Source organism: Hydra viridissima, unplaced genomic scaffold (genome assembly GCF_058129835.1).
Source record: "Hydra viridissima isolate aposymbiotic clone 2 unplaced genomic scaffold, HvirCarnegie_v1 scaffold_1, whole genome shotgun sequence".
Lineage (NCBI taxonomy): Eukaryota > Metazoa > Cnidaria > Hydrozoa > Anthoathecata > Hydridae > Hydra > Hydra viridissima.
The window spans coordinates 19633510-19657245 of record NW_028324300.1 but is presented as its reverse complement, the minus strand read 5'-3'; the positions used below and the strand labels follow the sequence as shown (position 1 = coordinate 19657245).

Below are 23736 nucleotides of genomic sequence, written 5' to 3'. Positions count from 1 at the left end.
ATAAAAGAGGCGAAAGACTCAAGAAGTACGTTCAACTTTTTCTACAGAAGAATTGGCATATACTGCTCAAATGAGTTTAAGGACTTCTGTTCAAGTACATGCTGCTTAAGTTGTTAAAGATGTCACGTTAACAACCCCAACAAGAGCCTCAAAATATATATCCGCTGTTAGTTCACAAAATGAAGTACCTTTAACCCCAGATGAAGCACTTTCTTTAATGATCGAGAAAGGATAATCTGTACATAAATTGCTGATCCATGGAGCAAAAATTGTAAAATATGCCCTTTTACCGATTGGACAATTTTCTGAAGATGCCCAAGAGTCACGCAATAAGGACATTAAAAACTTCAGATTACATCATTCAAGAAAATGCTCAAGAGAATCGAATACGAGAGACATTTTTAATAGGCTCTTATTGTCGTAGTACTTATATACGATGTAAAGAATTTTTATATCGGTCTTTATTTCTTGTAAGAGAGATAAGTAACAAAATGCTCGTTTTTATATAACAACTAAAAGGAAGCGTTGGAGGCTTGAATGTCTGCGCGATTGCGCCCAACATTCGCCCAACATTAATTTTTAACTAAAAGTTCAATGTCATCTTCATCGCAAAATTTCACTTGAATAACCTTTTCGTCCATTGTTTTATATGAGGCTTCCAATAAATATAGCTTGTTTATAGGTCGTTCGATGACAATTGGTTTTCCATTATAAACGTACCTAACTTCTGCTGCTCGAGTTTGCTTGTCATGTGATTTGATTAATTTCTGTACTATTCCAGTTTTCCACAAACCGCGTTTAGCATTTGGGTCATGAATTAATACAAAGTCATTTAATGCAATTTGATTTGTGCCATTTCTTTTTCTTTGTTTATGATGTTCTTTTAGCTCTGTGACGTACTTTTCTCGCCAGCGCTTCCAATAATGATTTAGTACACTCTCAATATATTTACTACGTATATCTAAATTGTATTCTATTAGGTCTTAATTGCTTTAAAGTTCACTGTTCTACCATATAACATGTGATTCCGTGTTAATGGGGTGTCTCCAGGCATTTCGTATGGAAATGTAATTGGGCGATTATTAATAACGGCTTCAACTTCGGCTAATATGGTCAGAAGTTCTTCGTATGTAAAGCGGGCATTTGCTATTACTTTGCGGAGGCAACGTTTTGTTGAAGCAACAAGTCTTTCGAAGAATCCTCCCCACCAGGGCGCAGCGGCAGCGTTGAAATGCCATGATATACTGCGAGATGAAATGAAATCTTGAGTAATTTTCGATATGAATTGTGAGCCGTTATTGGAAATGATTTTAGTAGGCGCGCCTCGTTTCGCTATAAACCGTTGTAAACTTCGTACACAAGATTCAGCTATAGTTTTTACTAGCAAGATTTATATATTGTCCGTTAAGAGGAGAACATATATCTTTTACGAAGCTAACTATTCCTATTGTGCGGCCGAGTAGACATTTAATTCGTAACTCAACTTTTTCTAAGATTTCTGTTGTATTGTTGTTACCAAATGTTTTTATACATATTTCTTTCGTACCTAATGTTTTGACTTTTAACTTTGAATGTAACTCAGGTGATGTATAACTTAACTGAGAGCAATTGTCGAAAAGTATTCTGCAATTATGTAAATTGCCATCGTTGTCCAAGACTTGAGTTGATGCAGTTTGTAGCAAAACAGATTGTTGACCTTCAGATGTAGCTTCTGCAACTGAGGTCAGTTGTCCTTCAGATTGATTATGATGAGATTGATTTTGTAGGTTAGAATTCAGTGTATCGATACATAATGCAACATGATGACGACGTCCACATTTAAAACATTTTATTTGAGATGAACGCTATTTACTTATGTGACCACTTCCTAAACATTTGAAGCAAAGTTTTTTATCACAAATGATTTTCTTTTTTGATTAAATATTTGTAACTGATCGACAATATTGTGATTTATGTGGCTGGTCACAAAATAAACATTTATTTAGCTTTTGGAGATCTCTTGGATTTGAATAAGAATTGTACCGATGTGGTACCCTGTTAAACGAACTAGATGAATGAATTCGATTTGATTCCCAATTTTTTGCACTAGTAAGAAATATTTCTGTAGTAGTAAACCTGTCTAATTTATCTAATGAGTTAGTTAATGCTTTTCTCGCGCACGCAAGTCAGTCTTTAGAATATCAACTACTAATTTAACATGCCAGCTGTCATTGTTATTAAATTGACGGTTGATAATTAATGTTAGTTCTTCTGGTATCTTTTCCAAAATTACTGGGATAAGAAGAGGTCCGTACATATTGCTATTAATACCTAGGTTCTTGAGACTTCTTACTTGTATTTCTAAGTTGTCAAAAAATTGTTTTAACTTTTCAATTTTACTAGTACTATGAATTTTTTCTAATGACAAGAGTTTACGCATACGTGATGATATAAGAGCTTGCTTATTGTCATATCTTCGTTTAAGTATTTCTAATTCAGCCTTGTAGTTTTCGTTTGTCAAGGCGAGACCGGTTATAGAGGCTAGGGCAGGTCCCTGAAGTAAGTTGCGTAAGTAAGTCATTTTTTGGATGTCAGATAAATCATCATTAAGATCGATTGCACAATTAAAATTTTCTATAAAAGTTACCCAGCTTTTTGGTCTGCCATCAAATGGTTCTAGTTTTAATATAGGAAGTTTGATTGTTTTATTTTTAGAATTACTTGATAAACTTAAGGAATCGATCTTGGGATCGTGTTTTTTTAAATGCCTGTTAATAATTGAATGCTCGTTCTTACATAAGAGTGTAAATTCTGTGGATGATTCTGCGTCCTGTTGTAGTTCGTCATCATTTTCAATAAGCAAGGAAATTTCTTCATCAAACTGAATAACCTTAGTGAATTTCTCATTAATAGTGTCGCGAATATCGATTAAAAGTTGATATTGGTTTTCGTGATTGTTATTAGATAGAATTTCGGATGATTTTTTAAAAAGTTTATTCAATACTTTCATATTAACCGTTCTAAGTCTACGCTTTGATTGCAGGTTTGACATTTTGGCAAAATTAACAAACTTTATAACTCGACAATAATAATAATAATCTAGTATCTGAACTGATTGGAGCGTGAAGTGAATTTAATAATCAATCACGAGCAATTGCAAATCGAAATAAGAATCAGCGACCTAGAAAACCCATGTGTAGGTAATTTGGGAATTTTGGCCACAAAATCAGGATTTCGTCCCACTGTGTGGCGGTAGTTCAATATCGTGGGGTACGAACATTGGAAACACGCTTCTTTGAGAGCATGGGCACAATCTAATTTTTATGATTTTAAGAAAAAAATTTAAATGATCTAAACAAAAAAATTGTTTTCAAAGTTTTTTCTTCAAGTCATTTTAGTTGATATGGAAACGGCAAATGTAAATTGATCCAAGTTACATGAAAAATGAAATCAGCCAACATAAATGATTGGGGTCGAAAAAAACTTGATTTGAAAACAAAAAAGTTTTTCGAAACAAAACACAAGTCTAAAATCTTTAATAAAATTATACTACTTTATTTACAAAAAAAATTTTTAAACCTACGTCCTCTTTCGAGAAAAAAAAAATGTCCACCGTTCGAAGCTTTTAAAAAATTCGCCAGAATTTTGTTTTTCGATTTTCCGAGTTCCAATTTTTTTTTTTTTTTTAATCAACATCAAAAAAAAACTTTCCGTTCTAGAAATTTATCGAATCTCATCTTAAAAACTCGAATATTTTTTTCATAACTGTTACCATTGACAACAACAAAAAAACAACCTAATTATTTTATATTTCCATTGTTATTACATTAAATTATTATCATTTTATTATATTTCCATGATTTTTTGCAGAACATAAAAAACTCCTTCTTTAAGTTTTAAAAAAGAACAAATATTTGCAACAAAAACTCCAAATAAAAATGAATATCTTTCCATTTTTTTCCAAGTTTCAAGTTTTAAAAGAAATTCGTTTTTTTTTCTTTTTAAATTACTTAATATTTCATTTCATAAATAACTTTTTGAATTATTTATTTAACATATTAAAAATATTTAAACAATCAAAAGTATTTCGTATCATTTCAACTTTTTCAACTCTTCGATGTTATAAAAACATCGTTCAACAAAAGTTGAAATGATCTTCTTGTATTACATATACTTTTTAAATATTTACAATTGTATTTATTTTTTATTTAACATATTAAACATTTTTCGTGTTTCTTTCTTTAAACTCTTCGATGTTATAAAAATATTTTCCACGGTACCTGATCGTCAACCGCTTGAAGTTCGAACCACGAAGCCATTCACAAATGTCGTCGATGAAGTTCGTGTCGTCGTGAAGGTAAAGATGTAATTCTTCAGTAAGTCGAATCCACGGGAGGACGAAACCTTCGAACTCGTTCTTTGATACAAAAGTATTACTGATGTCTATCGCCAAAAATTCAATCTTGTGCTTCGGTGTCCATCCATCGATCTTCACTGGATGATATAACCAGACATAACGAACGTTGGTCGAACATAAAATAACAAGTTTTTTCTCATCTTCAGATAAAATATTTTTCCAAACATTTAATTCATTCAACTTGTATCCTGCGTCTAAAAATTTCTCCATGAAATATTTCTCATGTGAAACTTTATGAGCAGTTTTTCCATCGCTTATATCAATCAACAACTCTCGTTCGTCGATTGATCTTTTCATGTTCTTGGTAATCGACGCCTGCGCTTCAAAGAAGCATTCCATGAACATCTTGCGTTCATCACCTGAAGAAGAAGAATAATAATAACATATTAATATTATTATTAACATTTATTTATTTGCAACAACAATTATTCAAGAAAACCAAATTGCAAAAATTTGAAAACACAATATCGTGTTTAATAAATATAAAACGGATATTATTTTCTTTATAAAAAAGATCAAAGCAGTTCAATTGATCACAAATTAGTTCAAAAAACATTTTTTATTTACTAAATATTTATTAAACAAATAAATAATTTACGAAATACAAAATTAAAATATTTATTGAAACTTGTCGTACGCCATTTTTCAACTTTGGTTGCGCCTCAACCAATAGAAATACGATAAACAATTCAGCCAATCAGAAGATTGACCAAAAGCATTAAAACAGCGCTTAACTTTATTCAAAAGTCGCGTGAGATTTTTGATACAAAAATAATTTATTTTAAAACTTAAATAAAAAATATTTTCGCTTTCTATTTCTTTGCTGAAGCATGGCCTACTATATTACACGGCCGTATATGTTACATTTTAGAGGCCGATTCTAAGAGGCCTATTTGCGCAAAAAAAGTAAATGACACAACTACAAGTGATAAAGTGTAAAATTGCAAGTGTAAAATATTAAACTTGCATAAGATTATTGGTTTAAAAAGGATATATATATATATATATATATATATATATATATATATATATATATATATATATATATATATATATATATATATATATATATATATATATATAGCTATTTTAGAAAGTTAATAAAAGTTTAAAAAGTTAAATCATATCATGGTTAACAAGTGTGTTGCATATGGTTGTAAAACTGGATACATCAGTTCTTTGGAAGATAAAAAAGTTGCTTCTTTTCATTTTCCTTTAAAAAATGAAGAGTTACTAAATTATTGGGTTCATTTTGTAAACCGTAGTGATTGGATGCCTTCACCTAACTCTGTTTTGTGTGAAAAGCATTTTAATGAAAAGTACATTATCCGTGGTGTAAAATGCAAGTTAAATTGGAATTTGGATCCTATTCCTGAAATTTTTTCAAGTGAGTGCTTAAAACGTCCTTCCACACTACCATCACCTATTGCTATGAGAAGACCACCTAAAACTCGGATTTATCAAGAAGATGAACTTAGTTCTTTTTCTAAAAATGATAAAATTACTGACTGGAACATGTTAAATAGTAAACATTCACCAGAAGGCTTTGAATTTAAAAAACATCTCAATTGTATAATTTATTATAGTTTAGTATTTGATCCAATTACACATTTTCCTTTAATTCTTGAATCAATAAAAATTGACAATTGTTTATGTGTAGCTTTACAATATAAAGGAAATAATGTTCCACTTCCTCCATGGTTAACTAAAGGTCATAATGCCAAATTAACTTGTTTGAGTATGTTAGAGAATCTTGCTTCATACATAAAAATCATTGCTTCTTCTAATAGAAATATGCTTCTTGATGAAATAAATAGTCGAATATACTATAAATCCAAGGGTCAACCACAGTATTCTGCCAATATGATTAGACATGCTTTATTATTAAGATATACATCTAAACAAGCATATAAAATGTTACTTGAATTTTTTCCGTTACCTTCAATTTCTTTATTGAATAAAATAAAACAAGGTGGAGTTGATGCAATAAAGGGTGCTAAAATACTGCTTGAGAAAGGTTCAATACATGAAGATATAATACTAATTGTAGATGAATTTTATCTTCAGAAACAAGCACAATATTGTAGTGGTGTTTATGTGGGTGCAAATGACGAGGGTACTCTGTACAAAGGAGTTGTTGCATTTATGATAGTTAGTTTAAAAAAATCTATTCCTTTTATTATAAAAGCAATACCTGAAGTTACTATAAGTGGTAAATGGCTTTCAGATCAAATATCAGATTCTATTAGTTCTCTTTCTCTATCTGGTTTTAAAATTCGAGGAATTGTTACTGACAATCATCAAGCAAATGTAACTGCATTTAGTTTACTTCATTCTAAATTTGGTAACCAATCAAGTTTGTTTATTCATCATCCTGATAGTCCGAATAATAAAATATACTTATTTTATGATAGTGTTCACTTAGTTAAAAATATCAGAAATAATTTATTACACTGTAAAAAATTTGTCTTTCCATCGTTCACATACAATATAAAGGATGATTCTTATAGTTGTCCAGCTGGTTATATTACTTGGGGAGATTTTCATCATCTACATTCTAAAGATGAGCAACTTCAGGGTAATTTAAGAAAAGCTCCAAAAATCACATATCAAAGTCTTCACCCTGGTAACAGAAAGCAAAATGTTTCTCTTGCACTGTCCATTTTTGATGAAACAACAATTGCAAGTTTTAAAAGTTATTTTCCAGAACGAAAAGACATTTCTGGTTTTCTTACTATTTTTCAAAAATGGTGGACTATTTCAAATTCTAAACAACAATTTAGTCCAAATAAACTTGGTAATGCAATTGTTTGTGATGATGGTAAAACAACTTTTTTTAGGCAACTTGCTAATTGGATTGAACTTTGGCAGAAATCTCCATATTTTACACTATCAAAACAAACATCATCTGCTCTTATCACAACTCTGCGTTCCCAAGCTTTACTTATAGATGAGCTTATTGAAGAAGGATATTCGTATGTGCTCACTTCACGACTTCAAAGTGACCCAATAGAGCGTAGATTTTCACAATATAGACAGATGAGTGGGGGGAGATTTCTAGTAAGCTTAGTAGAAGTTCAACATTCAGAAGTTATTTTAGCATGTCGGTCTTTAATTAAGGAGAATGTAAATTTTTGGAAAGAGGATCTAAAGAAAGACCATAATAACCCTAATAATAAAGAATTACTGGAAATATTAGATTTAAACTCAAATGAGATATCTGAATCAACTCTCTTACCTGATACAGAAGAGGTTGCAACAACAATTGCTGGTTATATAGCTAAGAAATTGATAAAAAGAAGCAAATGCAGTTATTGCAAATCTATGCTAGCTACAGATACAAACAATATAGTTATTTGTCCATATCTACAATTACTTTCAAGAGGTGGTCTTACTGTACCTTCACTTTCACTCAAAGATTTTACATGTGGATGTTTTGCAGTCTTAGATAAACTTTCAAATTTAATAACTAAACAAGGGGCTAATGTCAAAGAAGTATCAACCTTTGTTTTATCAAAATACTTCCCAACAATTACTTTTACTTGTGATTTACACAAAGAATGGGGTTTTAACTTTGCTTCTAAAATTATAATTAATATCTTTTTTAACAATAAGCAGAACCTTATCAATGCCACTGTAAGAAAAGATGCTGTTAAAAGTTTTAAAAGTAGACAGAGACAAAAGTAAAGTTAAAAAAACAAACAAATATTATAAATAGATAAAACATAGAAATGGATAAAATATATAAAAGAACATAAACCTTAACCTGTGATTTCTTTATAAATTCCCAATGTTGTTGTCAATTTAAATGTATTATTAACAGATATAAAAATGTATATTAGACACAAATATATATAATATACATAGATATATATGTTTATATATACATAAATCGCTGGTATGAAAACACAAAATGCCAGTTTTCTGTGAATACTTTTTATTTGTACTCGTAATATTACATTTATTTCGCATGAGATATGTTTTTTCTCTGTAATTGCGCAGCCATCTTATTTATAAATAGGCCTCTTAGAATCGGCCTCTAAAATGTAACATATACGGCCGTGTAATATAGTAGGCCATGGCTGAAGCAACAAAAATATTTGAAAGTATTATAAAAAAGTAAACTAAAAGTATGTCAATTTAAAGCGGTAACAGTCGAATAAAGAACGGTTGGAAATTATATTTTAAAACTGTTACACCAAAAGTAACGTATAAAAAGCCATTTCTTTTATGGTCATCTTTTTTAAACTTTCAAACTTGTTTTGAAAAGAAAAAATATCGAAAAAACCATTTTAATGTCACCGAAAAAACTTTTCAAATATTTAACTTTAGGCAAAGAAACATAAAAATACTGTATTAACTGAACTTTCAATCGCTTTTTCCCTAAAAACCTAACTAATAGAAATGTATTCTGCTCAAAACTGATTTTAACAAGTACATAACAACAAAATCTTAAACACTTACTTCTTTTGCTTCGTGCGTTCAAAAATTACTACAAACAAGAAAATAAAAATAGAAGTTTGCGATTTTCATCAATGAAACAACTTAACTCCTGCGGCGATGTTCTCATTTGAAAAACGTCAATTCGCTCACAGAGTTGTTTGAAAACTCAGCCAGAGTGAGGGTTATGTTGTAATTGAAAACTCGAACGTGGAATGTAGAACAAATGTTTGCAATTGTTCTCTTTTCCTCTATTCGTCATGGTACGCTTTAAATATTTTAAGTTCTCCTGAGAATCTCTATATTCTTAATACTCTCTGTTCTCCTGAGAATATTTAGAGCATCTCATGACAATTCTTGAAAGTAAGAACGTGATTGAAGTTTTTAACCTTTTTTTAACAGTGTAAAATTGAAGGCCGAAAAGTTTTATGATGGGGATTGTGTTGACGATAGAGCAGAAACCAATTTAGTACATATAGAATTGAGTTTCTTGATATACAAAATAGAGTGTAATCGAACGAATCATTTATCGTAGGGTGCAAACTGTTTTAGTCCGCAACATTTATTGAGCTGTTAACAGGTTGCTTCAATACCTGATCTTTCATTTCCTTCTGCAATTTTTATAAGATTTTTTATAAACAACTCACAAAAATGTTAAAAACCATGCTGTCAATAATTCCAAAAAACAGCGCCAACAAACTGAAAGTGCAAGAATAACAGCGATGAGCTTTCTGTAAGCGGTAAAGTTTTTTTATCAAAAGAAATTGCTCACAAGAAAATAAATAACAAGAGACCAGGCTTAGAAGAGAAAGAATTACAACCCTATCTTATCAATCTATTTTAATCTAATAGGGTAGATTAGGGTATTATGAGCATCTTAAGCGAAAATTGGAATATTTTCGAAAATGGTTATGCTGGATACAAAATTTTTGCGAATTAACAATTTTTAGGGATCCATACTCATAGTTTACATAGATATTTGTGCGAATCCGAATTTTTTTTTAAAAAAGCACAAAGGTTTTAAAAAAAGTCACAAAAGTGCTCATATTACCAATACCACTCGGTAATATGAGCACTTTAATTTAGCTCAAAAAAAATAACATTAAGTAAAAAAATATCAACCTGACATATAGAACTAAATTTTGGAATATAATGATTCGTTATTAACATAACTTATCATTAAAAAATTAAACTTTAAGCCACTTTTTGTTAAAACAATACGGCTACGTTTTCCGCAAAAAACAAAAAAAAAAAAAATTGTTAATTTCTCATTTTTATCAACTCATACATTTGAACGATAAAAATTCAAATTTTTTTGAATTTAAATTACAGAAGAATATTTATTATTGTTAAAATAATAAAATATTTTGCCGTGTTTTGTTTTTATTCAAATATTAATTAAAACCACTGCTGTTTTAGGACTTTAAACTTGGTAATTGCAATGAAAAACATGGGGTAATTTGAGCATGCTCATATTACACAAAAATGGCATCTTTAAGTAAAAGTAAAAACTAAATGTTTATATGCATTGTTTTTTAAACAAAAACGGAACAGGTTTTTGGCTAATATATTTTTCTTTATAAAAAAATTAATTTCATTATTTTTGCACCAAAATTTCGCGCCACAGATACATTCATGCGTGACGATATTATTTTAAAAAATGCAAAAAATTTAACAGCGTTTTAGTTAAATAATAACCTCTATTTACTGCTTATAAATTTACGCTAATTTTACTGATTCTTGTTTTAACCATATAAAGTCGATTAAAAAAATACAAAGCAACTTTAACTTCAATGCTTACATCTACGAAATCTTTAGGTATGCTCATATTTCCAAGGTGCTCTAATTACCCTAATCTACCCTATATTTTTTTTAAATGGTGCTTTCGGTTTGCAATGTTCAAAATCGAACATTATTCGTAGCTAATACATTATGAACTTAAAGCCAAGGTGAATGCAGCGATTAAATGTCAACAATTGATGCTTAACTTAAAGTGTTGTTACGGTTGGAATAGCTCTTAGTGCTTGTTTATAGCTGCGATTTTGCGAACACACTTTGTTTTTGTAACTTTATAAAGTCAATGTCAGCAGGTCAACATCAGCCAAACATTTTCACAGAGCAAAAATTCATACTTAGCATTTGTTTTCGTTCAACAAAATAAGATGAACTCAAAAGTGCTGAGAGTGATCTGAGTCTTGAAGTGCTGCAGTCAGTTTAGTGATAGTCATGTACAAGTTTGTAACATCATATATTCGCTTTGTTCCAGTTTAAAAAATGCTTACAGAGTTGTTTGAAAACTCATCCAGAGTGAGGGTTCAGTTGTAATTGAAAACTCGAACGTGGATTGTAGAACGACAGTCTGCAATCTTTCTCTTCGCTCTATTTGTCACGGTACGCTTTATATATTCTCAGTTCACCTGAGAATATTTAGCGCTTCTCATTACAATTTTTGAATATAAGAACGTGATTGAAGCATTTGTACTTTTTTTTAATTTCAAACAAATAAAAATACTTGTTTTCAATTTTGTTAAAACCGAGAAATATTTGCTTTATAATAAAAAATTCAAAACTCAATTCTTACCTCTCTATCTAAAGTTATAAGAGCGACCTTTTTGGTAAACAAGAGTTTGCTTCTGTTAACCAAAAACTCAAAATGTACAGAATGCAGATAAAACATTTTATTTTCAAGTGAAATTTTAAAGTGAGGCTTTTCATTTTTAAATTTAGATCAATATAATAAAAAAGTTCCATAGCCATCATTTTTTCAAATGTCTTTTGTTCTCTATATCTCTTAACTGGCACACCATTTGTTGATTTAGCCCCATTTCAAAGCTCAGAAATTTGCTTATAAGAATCTTCTTCTCTACAGCGCGAATTATTAAATTTTTCTTTTTTCGTGACAATTCCTTAGACTTTCCCATTGTTTTTTTAATTCAACTTAAGTTAAATATTATCTCCAGTAAACTAATTTTACTATAAATAAATTTTTCTTAATGAAGTTTTGATTTTCTTAATGGTCATGGAACTGTTTATAAACTTTTGCACGGTTACGTTTTCAATAAAATTTGAATTTCTACCTTCTAGCGATTGCAATCCCGGGATCCCGGGATCCCGAAATCCCAGGATCCCGACTTTTTTTATGATCCCGAAATCCCGGGATTGTCTAACATCAATCCCGGGATTCCCTTTTAGATCGAACAAAACAAAGCGTAATGAAAAAATATAGTAAAATACCAACAATTTTGCGTATCAATAAAATAATTTTTATTTAACATAAAATTGTAAAAAGCATTGTATTTTCGGTTGTACAATAAAATACGATATCGAAAAGGATTGATTTAGAGAAAAACAAAAGTGAAAATCTTTGCACTATGTCATGTTGGTTAACATATACACTATTTAAAAATTGAATACGATCTGATTTAAATAATAGATTTGTAAGCAAAGAAAAAAATTATTATAGTATGCTTGCTTACGATACCCACACTTTTTATCATTACATACGGTTTATATTTATTTTATAATAATTTGTTATATAATACAAATTTACGTTGTTTCTAAAAAGTTACTTACGTAAACACTTTAAAAATATTCGCGATAAATTAGTTAGATTTTTTTTAATACCTGAGTTACTATTGTTAATAATTTTTTGTAGGTTCTTTACTATTGTAAGTTTTTTCAAACTGAAGAAAAGCGCGTTTCTTATAAGGGAGAATCTTATAATTAAAAAATAAATCAGCATGTCGTATGTGGGTTTTACAATTAAAAGTAACTCAGCTGTTAGGAAATATTTTCTACGGGATGGAAAAGGTCAAACAACGATGTGTAAATTACCAAACTGCAAGAAAATTTTAAAAATTGGTGGTGGCTCAACAAAAGGACTTCATACATATAGACCTGCATGAATTCAATGCAAATCAGCCAGATTTTAACAATGAGTTTTCTGACAGTGATTCATCCGAGAATGAGGACACTGAGGAAGATTTGTTGGACTACAATCATGAAAAGTTAAGACCTAAAATTGAACTAAATGAAGTTCATTATGGGTCAGTCATTAAAAAAGTACGCAAACTAATACTAAAACTTAAACAATCACCTACCAAGAACGACATCTTACAAAAATATATTAAGGGTGAATTTGGAAAACAACTGTCTTTAATAATGGACTGCAAGACACGGTGGAGCAGTCTTCTGTTAATGCTTAAACAATTTTACAAAGTAAAAAACTGTATACAAAAAACATGAATTGATATTTAACGGGATATTTAATGGGAACTAAAGTTGTAATAATCTCTGATAATATTGCCACTTCATCATCTGACAGAGCTATAGAATTATCTTGCACTGGGTATACCCAGCGCAAGCCAACCCTAACGGTTGAAGCAATATGTCATCGAGATTCTAACCTATTTACAGCCGACATTGCTCTTAATTTCATGCTTACAAAATTAAAAGATGCTGACTATAATACAAGCAAAGAAATGCATAGAGCTTTAATGACTCGCATGCATGAACGCCGAACCGATATGAGTGGACTTCTGCAATACCTGCATAACGGTCGAAGCCCCGTTGAAGTCGATGAAGAAATAATTACAGTGCCTTCTTCATTTAAATGTCGAAAACTTTTGGTAGAATTGTTGGAAAGATTAAATGCTTCCAATCCTGCTCTAGTAAGAGCATCAGTTGAGTCTGACATGCTGGATTTGATTGAGGAACCTAAAATGGCTCCTGAGTTTGAAAGTAATACTTTAAGTATTGAAGAGGAACTTGATGTTATTAAAGAAGGACAATCACCAATACAACCAATTAGACATAAAATTTTGTCATCAAAATTTCAAAAAGAAATGACACTATTTGAAAATGTGGATACACGTGGCGATTAGTTAGAAAGAGTTTATTCTTTTCTAACGACCGTGAAATCGACAAGTGTCGAGGCTGAGCGGGCATTTTCTTCCGCTGGACTGTTCAATACAAAAATTCTTAACCGTTTAGGCGATAAAACTTTGGACGCGTTATGCTTCCTGAAGTCGCATTTCGAAGCACACAAAACACAACATATCTCCTTATTTCTAACATAATTGTTTAACATTAATTAACATGTAAAATTTAATTAACATGTTAAATTAAAGTCATTTAATAAATGTATTTTTAATTAAATGTAATGTTTTTATTCTAATTAATACTATATAGAAGTTGTATCTGCTTTTCAATCCCGGGATTAATCCCGGGATCCCGGGATTGATGTTTTTCAATCCCGAAATCCCGGGATTGAAAAAAACCTCCGGGATTGCAATCCCTACTACCTTCCATTACAAGTTATCATTCTTTTGAGTAAATTATACGATCACATTACAAGAGCAATTGTTAAAAATTTCATTCATCTTCAATGAAAAGTCAAAAAGTTATGACAATAAAACTTGAACAATTTATCTAATTATAAACTTTTGCACTCTACTGTAAATCTTGATGGCTAAGATATTGCTGGCCCACAGCTTCATGTCTTAAGAATGGGGGGGGGGGGGGGGGAATAGAATGTTTCAGTTTAATCAAGAACAGGGTTAGGAGGGTGCAACTTTGATTAAAAGGGGCTGCAATGTTTCTCTTGATTTTTAATTTTATGTGGGTTTTAAATTATCGAAAAGTTATTCCCTGAAAAAATGGAAGGATTTATTTTTAAAGAAATAGATTTTTTTCTTCTCTTCCAATATACTAAAAAGTGACATATCCGTAAAGCTTTAAAAGTGAGTATAAAGTGGGTAGGGAAGGGGTATTTTAGTGAGGGAGAGAATTGATTAGACAAAAGAGTTTACATAAAAATTGAATAAGAGGTTATTTGGATTTGTCGCCCTCTAGAGTTGATATAATGATAAGGCCGAACGAAGTCGATTTTCGAAGGCTAGTAAAGTAAAACACAAGTGTAAATGATTCTATTTTTCAAAATTCTGCTGATGGGCTTTTATCACATTGAAAACTAATTTTCACAAAGAATTTCAACGGATCAATGAAAGCATAAAATTAAATCATTTCAAGTCAAACCACACAAGCAATACTACAATTAATGTTTACGGTTTCAAATTTGCAAGGAAAATTAATGTTTCTCAATATAAACATTTACAATTGTCTTATACACAAACTAACCTATTGATACCTAACAAATTGATAACTAATAACTATTTCATAGAAATTTAACGAAGTAATAAAACTGACACTGAAAACAGTAACTCACAAAATGAAAAATATCTTAAAACTAAAGTTTTTCATAAAAACGAGGCTAACAAATAAATCCATTTAAATAGATAACAAACGCAACTGATAATAAGATTAATAAGGAATAATACTATACTTTATGCACATATCAATACTCATTCCCTAATATTAAGGAATCCACATTTTTTCCAAATTTTAATTATGTTATGGTCTTGTAATCTTGAAAAGTCAAAACTGGTATTTTTCTATGGTCAAAAAAAGAATGTCTTGGTCATGTAATAAAGTCAAAAATTGGTGTTTAATTTTATATGGTCAAAAACAATAAAACTGCCTTTAAACTGTGCATACCGTTTAAACACGTACATTAATCCATTTTTAAAAATTAATATTTTTTATAATTTTTTTCATTTTGACATATATTTAAGAATCTAGAAGCAAAAATTAGATACCTTTCATTTTAAAAGTGTTATGCATAAAAATATAATTAACATATATGTTATGTTCATCCCTAAATTTTTTTAAATAAGCATTTGTTGCAAATACTGGTCAATATATTTTTTTAAAAATGTCTTATTACCAAATGATTTAATTTATCTTAAATATCTAGAGAATGATTATTTTAAATGGACGACCAATAATTGAAATTTAGTAAATTAAAACTTAAAAATATTTAAGTTAATTTTTTTTTATTTTAATTTAATGTTTTAGTTGTATAAAGTGAGAGTAAAATAAATTATACTCTCACTTTAAACAACTCTATATAAGCAGGTTAAATTATTTAAAACTTAATTACCTAAAATTTAACTTAAAAATATTTAACTTGTTATAAAATTCACTTGATCTTAATTTATTCAAAGGTGATGAACTGACTTTGATAGTTAAGTTAACATTATGTAGTCGTACTTTACTGGAAACAATGCAATATATAAAGTAAACATAAACATAAAAAATTTAAAACAATAAAAATATAACATTTAAAGCAAAATGAAAAAACATCAAATAAGATGTAAACGATATAAGAATATCACAATTTACATTTTTACATTTTCTCTGTGGCAGAGTCATTGATTACATGATGCACATTCAACTCATTGCAAAACTACTGCAGGTTAAAAAATTATTAAAAGAATTTTTTTATCATGTTTTTAACTGTTAAATTAAATGTTAAATCAAAAGTTTTTCTTCTAAAAACTTTTTTTAAAAAGCATTTTTTAAAAGCAGGTTACAATTTGAAGTTTTACAAAAAAAGACTCAAAGTTTTTTTTGTAACTTCAAATGAATAAGTTGAGATGACATCTGTTGTATTATTTCTAAGTTAACTTTAATTTACTTGAATTAGCTTTAACATGGACGAAACTATGTTTTAATACGTAATAATGGAATTTTATCTAATATTATATTTGAAAAAACCAACTATAACTAAATATTTGAAGTTAATAACCTTGTCATCTGTTTTGTAGAACTTAACACATATTGAAGAAAAATTATCTTTTGATCAGTAAGAAATGTCAAAACACCTTTTATAGCTCAAAACGTGATATTTTTTAAATTAAATTGATTAATTAAAATTAAAGTGACAGCTAAACCTCAGAATAAGCCTAAAAAGAAGTAGCCAGTTGTGCAATAAACTTCTGATTCCGGTAAGAACGTCTTAAAATTAACATAAGTCTAACTACCTCTCTGTTATTTTATAACGTAACGTAAAAATATCTATCAATTAGTTGTTATATTGATATAAAAACGATTTAATCAAATTTATCTTTATTTTTCAGGTGATATGTCAATGAGCAGGTGATATGTCAATGAGCAGGTGCAACGAAGTTTGAGCTGGTGAAACTACATGAGCAACTTTACAAACTTTTAGTTGTAAAGCATACAAATGCATAGATTTTAGATATATTTTTTTGTTTTTGTAAATTTAAAAAAACGTATAGGCAAACACTGGTGGAAGTTCAAAAACCTGGGAAGCGAACATAGGGAACGCGCCAGTGGTCGCTGATTTTGATTTTCAGGAGCTTTAGTTTCCTTATTTATTATCGGAGGTCATTCGTTCTAAGGGCATCGTAAAGAGAAATCCTTTTTCTATACGATCATTTTCGAGATCGATAATTTATCAAAAAGCGAGTGAGAAAGTAATTTTCATATAAGACTAGATCGAAAAAATTCGGCGAACACTAGGTGTTTTGCCCTATGAAACTTACCCTATGAAACTTCATGTTTGATGAGAAATGAAAACAATACGAGGAGAAATAATTTTAAATACTTTATCCTGTGCTTAGCTAAAACTCAAAAAGCGAAATTTGTAAAACGATATTTTTTGGTTCAAGCAATCAATGCTCATTTCATTGTGATAAGAGATCAACATTTTTTTCCATATTTTAATTATGTTATGGTCTCGTAATGATGTTGAAAAGTTAAAATTGATATTTTAAGGTCAAACACTACCTCTTACATACTTATAAGTCATTTTAAGTTAATTACATCAAGTTAACTGAATAACAAAGCCCTTTTTATTTTGGAAAGCGCTATATGTACTTGTGACAGATATTGATTTCCAACTCACGAAACTTAATATTTCTTAACTAAAGGTTGCCAATCATCTAAGTACCTTAGTTCAATCAAATCTGCCATACTATAAACTTAGCCTTGTATAGTTTCTTCATGATTTTAATGGCCACATAAAAAACATTTTTGGGATGTTCTTCCAGAAATATTCAGCTGTAGATAGAAAATACTATTTAAATCAATCGTTTGCAAAATTTTACAACTCCATTCATTTACTTGAAATCAAACTAAGTGGATTATATTGTGTTACGAAGTTGATTACATATAATCAAAAGTAATTAAAAATAACAGGGACATTATATTATCCCTGTTCACATGAAAACAAAAAAACAAATGTTAACAAAATAGAAAAAACTTTGAAAATGTTTCAACAATGTGTTATCTTACATTTTTTTATTTCCTGTGATAAAAATGTTTTAATTATTTGATAATTTATCTTACTTTATAATATTCATTTGTATACTTTTAGTCTTTTATCTATTTTAAATTTTACAAGTTTTTGATGGCCATCATTGTTTTGCGGTTGTTTTTTCAGTCGATTGATACTTTTAATTTTACAAAAACAGTCAACCTGTTCATAAGTAATATTACAAATTCTTTAACTTAAACAATGAACTTACCAAGCACAGCATAAAGCAATGGTTTTTCAAAAAATCGATGCATTTTCACTATAAATCACAAACATGATTATCAAACAAATTACAATATCGTTTCTAAATTTCTTTAATACATTTCATGAACTTACCAAACATTGAGTTACTTTCCTTCTTTGACGCTTTCAAGTTAGCAAGCAATCTCAAAAAATCTCCTCCATTTTGATTTTTCAGTCCACAGATCATTGGCAAGCAGCTTCGCAACTTTTCATTACTGAGAATCTCCTTAGAACTCAAATTAATGTGCGCATATATTGAAGCACAAAACTCCATCAAAGTCAGGTGAACAAATTGATATTGATGACCAAGCTGTGATTCAACTTTTTCAATGAAACCCAAATTATCATTTTCAACTTTATCAATGTCATTGATAAGTACTTTAATTTCTTTTTGGGAAAAAACCACTTTACCTTCATTAAACAAATGAAAAGCAACTTTACAAACTTTTAAAATGTATTGCTTGCTGCTCTCTTTTTCCATCAACTTATAAACTGGTTCTTTGTTTCTGTTTATATGCTTTTGCAAAAAGTATAGAAATATACAACAATACAACTCTGTTGTACTGAAGAATGAATAAGAATCACTGAGTATGGATGAACCAATGATTGTACACATTGCTGACAAATAAAAAGGGACAGATGCCATTGCTTTAGCAATATGAGATGACTTAAGAACGTTTTTTATAGCTTCTTTTGCATTTCCAACTCTTTCTACATACTCATTTATTCCAAGGTCATTAAAACCCATTATTTGAATGGTCAACTTCTCACTAAATTCTGTCATTTTATTTTTGTATTGTAATATAGCTCCAACTCTTCCAGCAACAACACATTTGTATTTGTGAAAGTCCAAAACATCTGCTAACACATTAACAATTGGTTGTTTGCTAGGATTTAGTGGATTGTGATTTATTAATTCATCCAAATAAGCAAACTCATCAAACCCATCTATCACAAATAAAATTGAAAAGTCTTTACAAATATTACATTCTTTAAAAACATTTTTGTAAAAAACATTTAGCAGCTCATTTATGCTAGCAATATTTTGATATTGATTTAACTTTCTGCATTCAAGATAAATAACAAGATCAACGTTTTTCCATAAGGTATTACTGGCCCAGCCAAGTAAGCATTTCCTGAGCAAACAGGTTTTTCCAATTCCAGCAATACCAGAAATCAAAATTAAAGGCAGTTCTTTTGAAAATACTTCATAAAACTCAATTGGTTTATAATTGCTTTGTTTGCAAAGAAACAACTCTCGCTCAGCAATGTTTACAGTATCTCTCTCTGAATCATTTGCATCAACTACTGTCAATTCTACAAACTTGTTTAAAAGTTCAACATTAGTGGGACTTATTACATTGTGCTCAAGTTGGTCAATTTTTCCATAAGTTGTTTGATAAAACGTCTTTAGTGTTCCACGCATTACTGAAAGAATATAAATATAAAAAAAATCATTGGTACAAGTTTAGTATAAAAAAACCTGATGTCAAAATATGAAAAAAATCTTTTAACAGATTTCTAATATTGAAATAATATTTCTAATATTGAAAAATACAAAACTGACAACATTTAATAAGATTAATGGTTTTTATTTAAATCAAATGATTTTATTTAAAAACATTAATCAGAAACTTTTTAAGATTAACTAAAAGGTAGGCAAAATTAAAATGACATCAAATGAAAGATTTCAGTTTTATAAAAACTTTTTTATACATAAAGCAACAAAAATGCTTCAGTTTTAAAAAGCTTAATTTTAACTTTAATAATTATTTATTTTGCAAATAACTTGTGTTTATATTTATTTTAATTTACTGGTATGTTGCTCTTTTCTTATACAACCTCATTTTATTGTCTAAGTTTATTATGTCAATTTTAAGTCTATTTTTATTATGAAACATTTTTATTTTTGATTTTTTTTTTGTACTGTTATTAAAAATTGATAAAACTTTTTTATTGCTGATAGTAACTGATGATATAAAGTTGCTGTGGCTCATCCTGCTTTACATACAATAAAAATGCTTTGTTTAGCCAAGTTTAATTTAAAATATTGACTAAAGATCAGCACTAATCAAAATTACTTTCAAATTACATTTCTTATGATATAATTGCATAATATCAAATGTTATTGAAACATCTATGAAACAACTCACCATGAAAGAATATTAAATAATCACCAATAAAAGATGCATGAAAATCGTGCAATTTTTGGATTAAATAATAAACAAAGAAACAAATTTGTCAAAAATATTTTTAAATTTTATCTGCTCAGTTTAAATTAACACATTAAATTTTTAAATTCTTTCAAAATTTTCTGTTTAGATATATTTTTTTAAAGTACAGCTTTAATTTAAAAAATTTATTTTACAACTTTAAAAATGTTATGAGTAATTCTAAAAATGTCTTAAGATTAATTTGCTTTTTAAGTTTATACTGTCCTGCATCTGAAGGATAAAATGCACCATAATAATTCTTCATGAGCATAAAAGTTGCATGAATAGAAAACAAAATGAAGTTTCTCAAATTTAAACATTTACATAAACACAACTAAAAAAAAAAACAGTTTGAAATTTTTTTAACTAAAATCAAACTCTATTTTAAAATAACCTGCAAACAGGATTAATAATGTCTAGTTCATTATCTGATTTTTTTCTTAAAATCATTTAGAGATGAGATTTTACCAAACTCAAACAACTTCTGTATGATAGATGAATTTGATGCCAGAGATACTGAATAAGTTATATGGTAAAATAAAAACTTTTACTTAGAATTATACTTTTCAAAACATAAAAAATTTGCTTCCAATATCTTGAAAATTAATTTAAAAGATTTTTGCTTTGGTTTTTTCAGCAAAATGAATTGAGTTAAGCCTAGAGGAAAAAAAAAGGTGATAACAAATCAAACAAACAAATTATCTGTGCTCTTGTTGAGATTTTTAGAGAACAAAATGATTTTTTACTTGTTTTTACTTTAAAGCATTTTGAATTGTTTAATGTGTTGTTTAAAATAATGGTAATAGTTTAGAGGAAGCACATCTTATCATAATATAATATTATTATTAACCTGTTGATGCAATTTCTATTTGTGCTTTTAAATCATCTCTTAAGGCTCTACATAAGATAACAGCTGTTTTTGTGCTCACACTCATTTAAAAGTAAAATTGTACAAATAAAATGATAACATGATAGCAATTATGATAACAAAAATGATCAATGATAAAAATTTTTTTTTAAAGTTTTAATTATTATGAAATAGACAATCAAAAAGAAAGATTATAATTAAAAATACTTTTGCAATTTCTTTTTTTTTTTTAAGGACTATTATACTTAAAATGTACTAATTCTGTTTCACAAATCAGAAGGAACTCTATATCAACTAAAGATGAAAACCAAAAGTTTTGAGTCATAAAGGAAATATAGTGTAAATATTTAAATCAAAAATCATTTTAATTTCTTTAACAAAATATACGAAACTATTTCAAAAAAAATTTATTAACTTCATTGACAAAAATACATAAAACAATTCATACCTAGTAAAGTTAAAAATCACAGGAAAAGGTTCCCTTTCTCCTGCTGTTACAACTTCCTATTGTGGCTGTTTGTATTCAAATTTACACTTATTCATTAAAATATTTTTAATTTCAAATAAATATTAATTCTCTTTTAAATAAATTTTTCTTTAGCGATTCATATAAAAATTAATGTTTTACAAAATCAATATTTTATATTTACAGTCTTTAAAAATTTATTTGTTAAGTATCACAGTGTCTGCTACAAATAATTAAGTTAAATTAATTTTGTGCCAGCATAATTTTCTTTTATCATGCTGGCACATACTGCTTACAATTAATATCTAAATTACTTTAATTGAACTTTTTATACTAAAAAAATTAAAAAATTGTTTAAAACAAAAATTACTTAAAAGTAAAACTTTCGTTAATTAATTTAATAATCAACTGACAAAATAAACAGTTTCATATTAACAAAAACTTTCAACTTGAAATCTTTAATAAAGATGTTAACATTAAAAAAATGTATAAATATAAGAGTATACATAAATATACAAAAAACAATTAAATTTTGTCTACAAATGTTCAATATTATTATTTTGCTTCAAAAGTAAAATGATGAGAATTGGTTAAATGAAAACATTTTAATTTTAAAAATCAAGTCATTAAAAATATGGTATTTATTACAACATGAAAACTTTCTATTACAACATGAAAACCATGAAATCCTGTCGCTACAAAAAATATTGAACTATAAGTTGAATCAGAGAGACAAAAAGGAGATTTGAAATGTTCAAAATGTTGTAAAGTTATAAAAGTTATCCTAAAATTTGCTTATAACGTCAAAACATTTCAAATATAATTATAATACAAGTAATAATAATAATAATGATAATAATAATAATAATAATAATAATAATAATAATAATAATAATAATATTAATAATAATAATAATAATAATAATAATAATAATAATAATAATAATAACAACAACAACAATAATAATAATAATAATAACAACAATAATAATAATAATATTAATAAAAATAATAATAGTAATAATAATAATATTAATAATAATAATCATAATAGCAATAATAATAGTGCTAATAAATATATCATAATAAAAATAATTATAATAGTAATAAAAAAAGTATATCACTTATAAAATCCACAAAAACTTTTTACAATGTTTCTATAAATCTATGGATTTTCTTTCAGAGAGAATGTTTTGTATTACTAATCTCTCAGTCTATTCAATTTTTTATAAGATACTAATATCTGACATTAACACACTTTCTTAATTTGTAAGATTGGATCTCAATAAATCCTATCATAACTCCTTTAGATTATATATATTATATATATAATTATAGATATTTATTTATTCTTTAGATTATATATATTATATATATATATTTATACATATTTATTTATTCTTTAGATTATATATATTATATATATATATTTATATATATTTATTTATTCTTTAGATTATATATATTATATATATGTTTAGATTTTGACAGTAAAAGTAACAATTTCATTACTCTTTCTAATCTTTTGAGCTTTGCTTGAGGTTTTAACAGGTGTTAAAAGGTAGTATTAAAATCTTTATAAAATTTAGTTAACTTCTTTTTAACTTTAAATAATTTATAAAAAATGAAAAATATCTAATCCAAAATATAACTTGATATTTATTTGCTTACCATCTTTATGCTGTTCTGGAAAAAAGAACAGAAAAAAAAAACCATAGAAATGAACACAGAAAATTGTGCGATAAGAAAATATATTATCTTTTATATTAATAATATATTTACAGTATGTGCCAAAATTGTCACCATGTTTGAACAAAGAAATATTTTATATTTTTTTTTGTAGAAAAGCTGTGAAGAAAAATTAAATTTTAGTATTATTAATTAAGTTTTGGCTAACTGAATATGCTAACTGCTAACTGCTATTAATTA

General features: G+C 27.9%; 2 protein-coding genes across 3 annotated transcripts in view; both read right to left on the bottom strand.

Moving 5' to 3' along the window:
• Positions 1-23736, bottom strand: part of LOC149893772 (LIM zinc-binding domain-containing Nebulette-like) — a 320034-nt gene that overhangs the window by 143197 nt on the left and 153101 nt on the right. The gene's annotated exons all lie outside the window — the stretch shown is intronic.
• Positions 4014-23736, bottom strand: part of LOC149893778 (NACHT, LRR and PYD domains-containing protein 3-like) — a 51524-nt gene continuing 31801 nt past the window's right edge. For both annotated transcript variants that reach the window (XM_090076366.1, XM_090076367.1), the window contains 3 exons: positions 18354-19688; positions 18229-18276; positions 4014-4755 (listed from right to left, as the gene is read on the bottom strand). In XM_090076366.1, coding sequence (XP_089932492.1) covers positions 4196-4755; positions 18229-18276; positions 18354-19688 — 1943 coding nt within the window. In that variant the 3' untranslated portion in view covers positions 4014-4195. The remainder of the gene's footprint in view (positions 4756-18228; positions 18277-18353; positions 19689-23736) is intronic.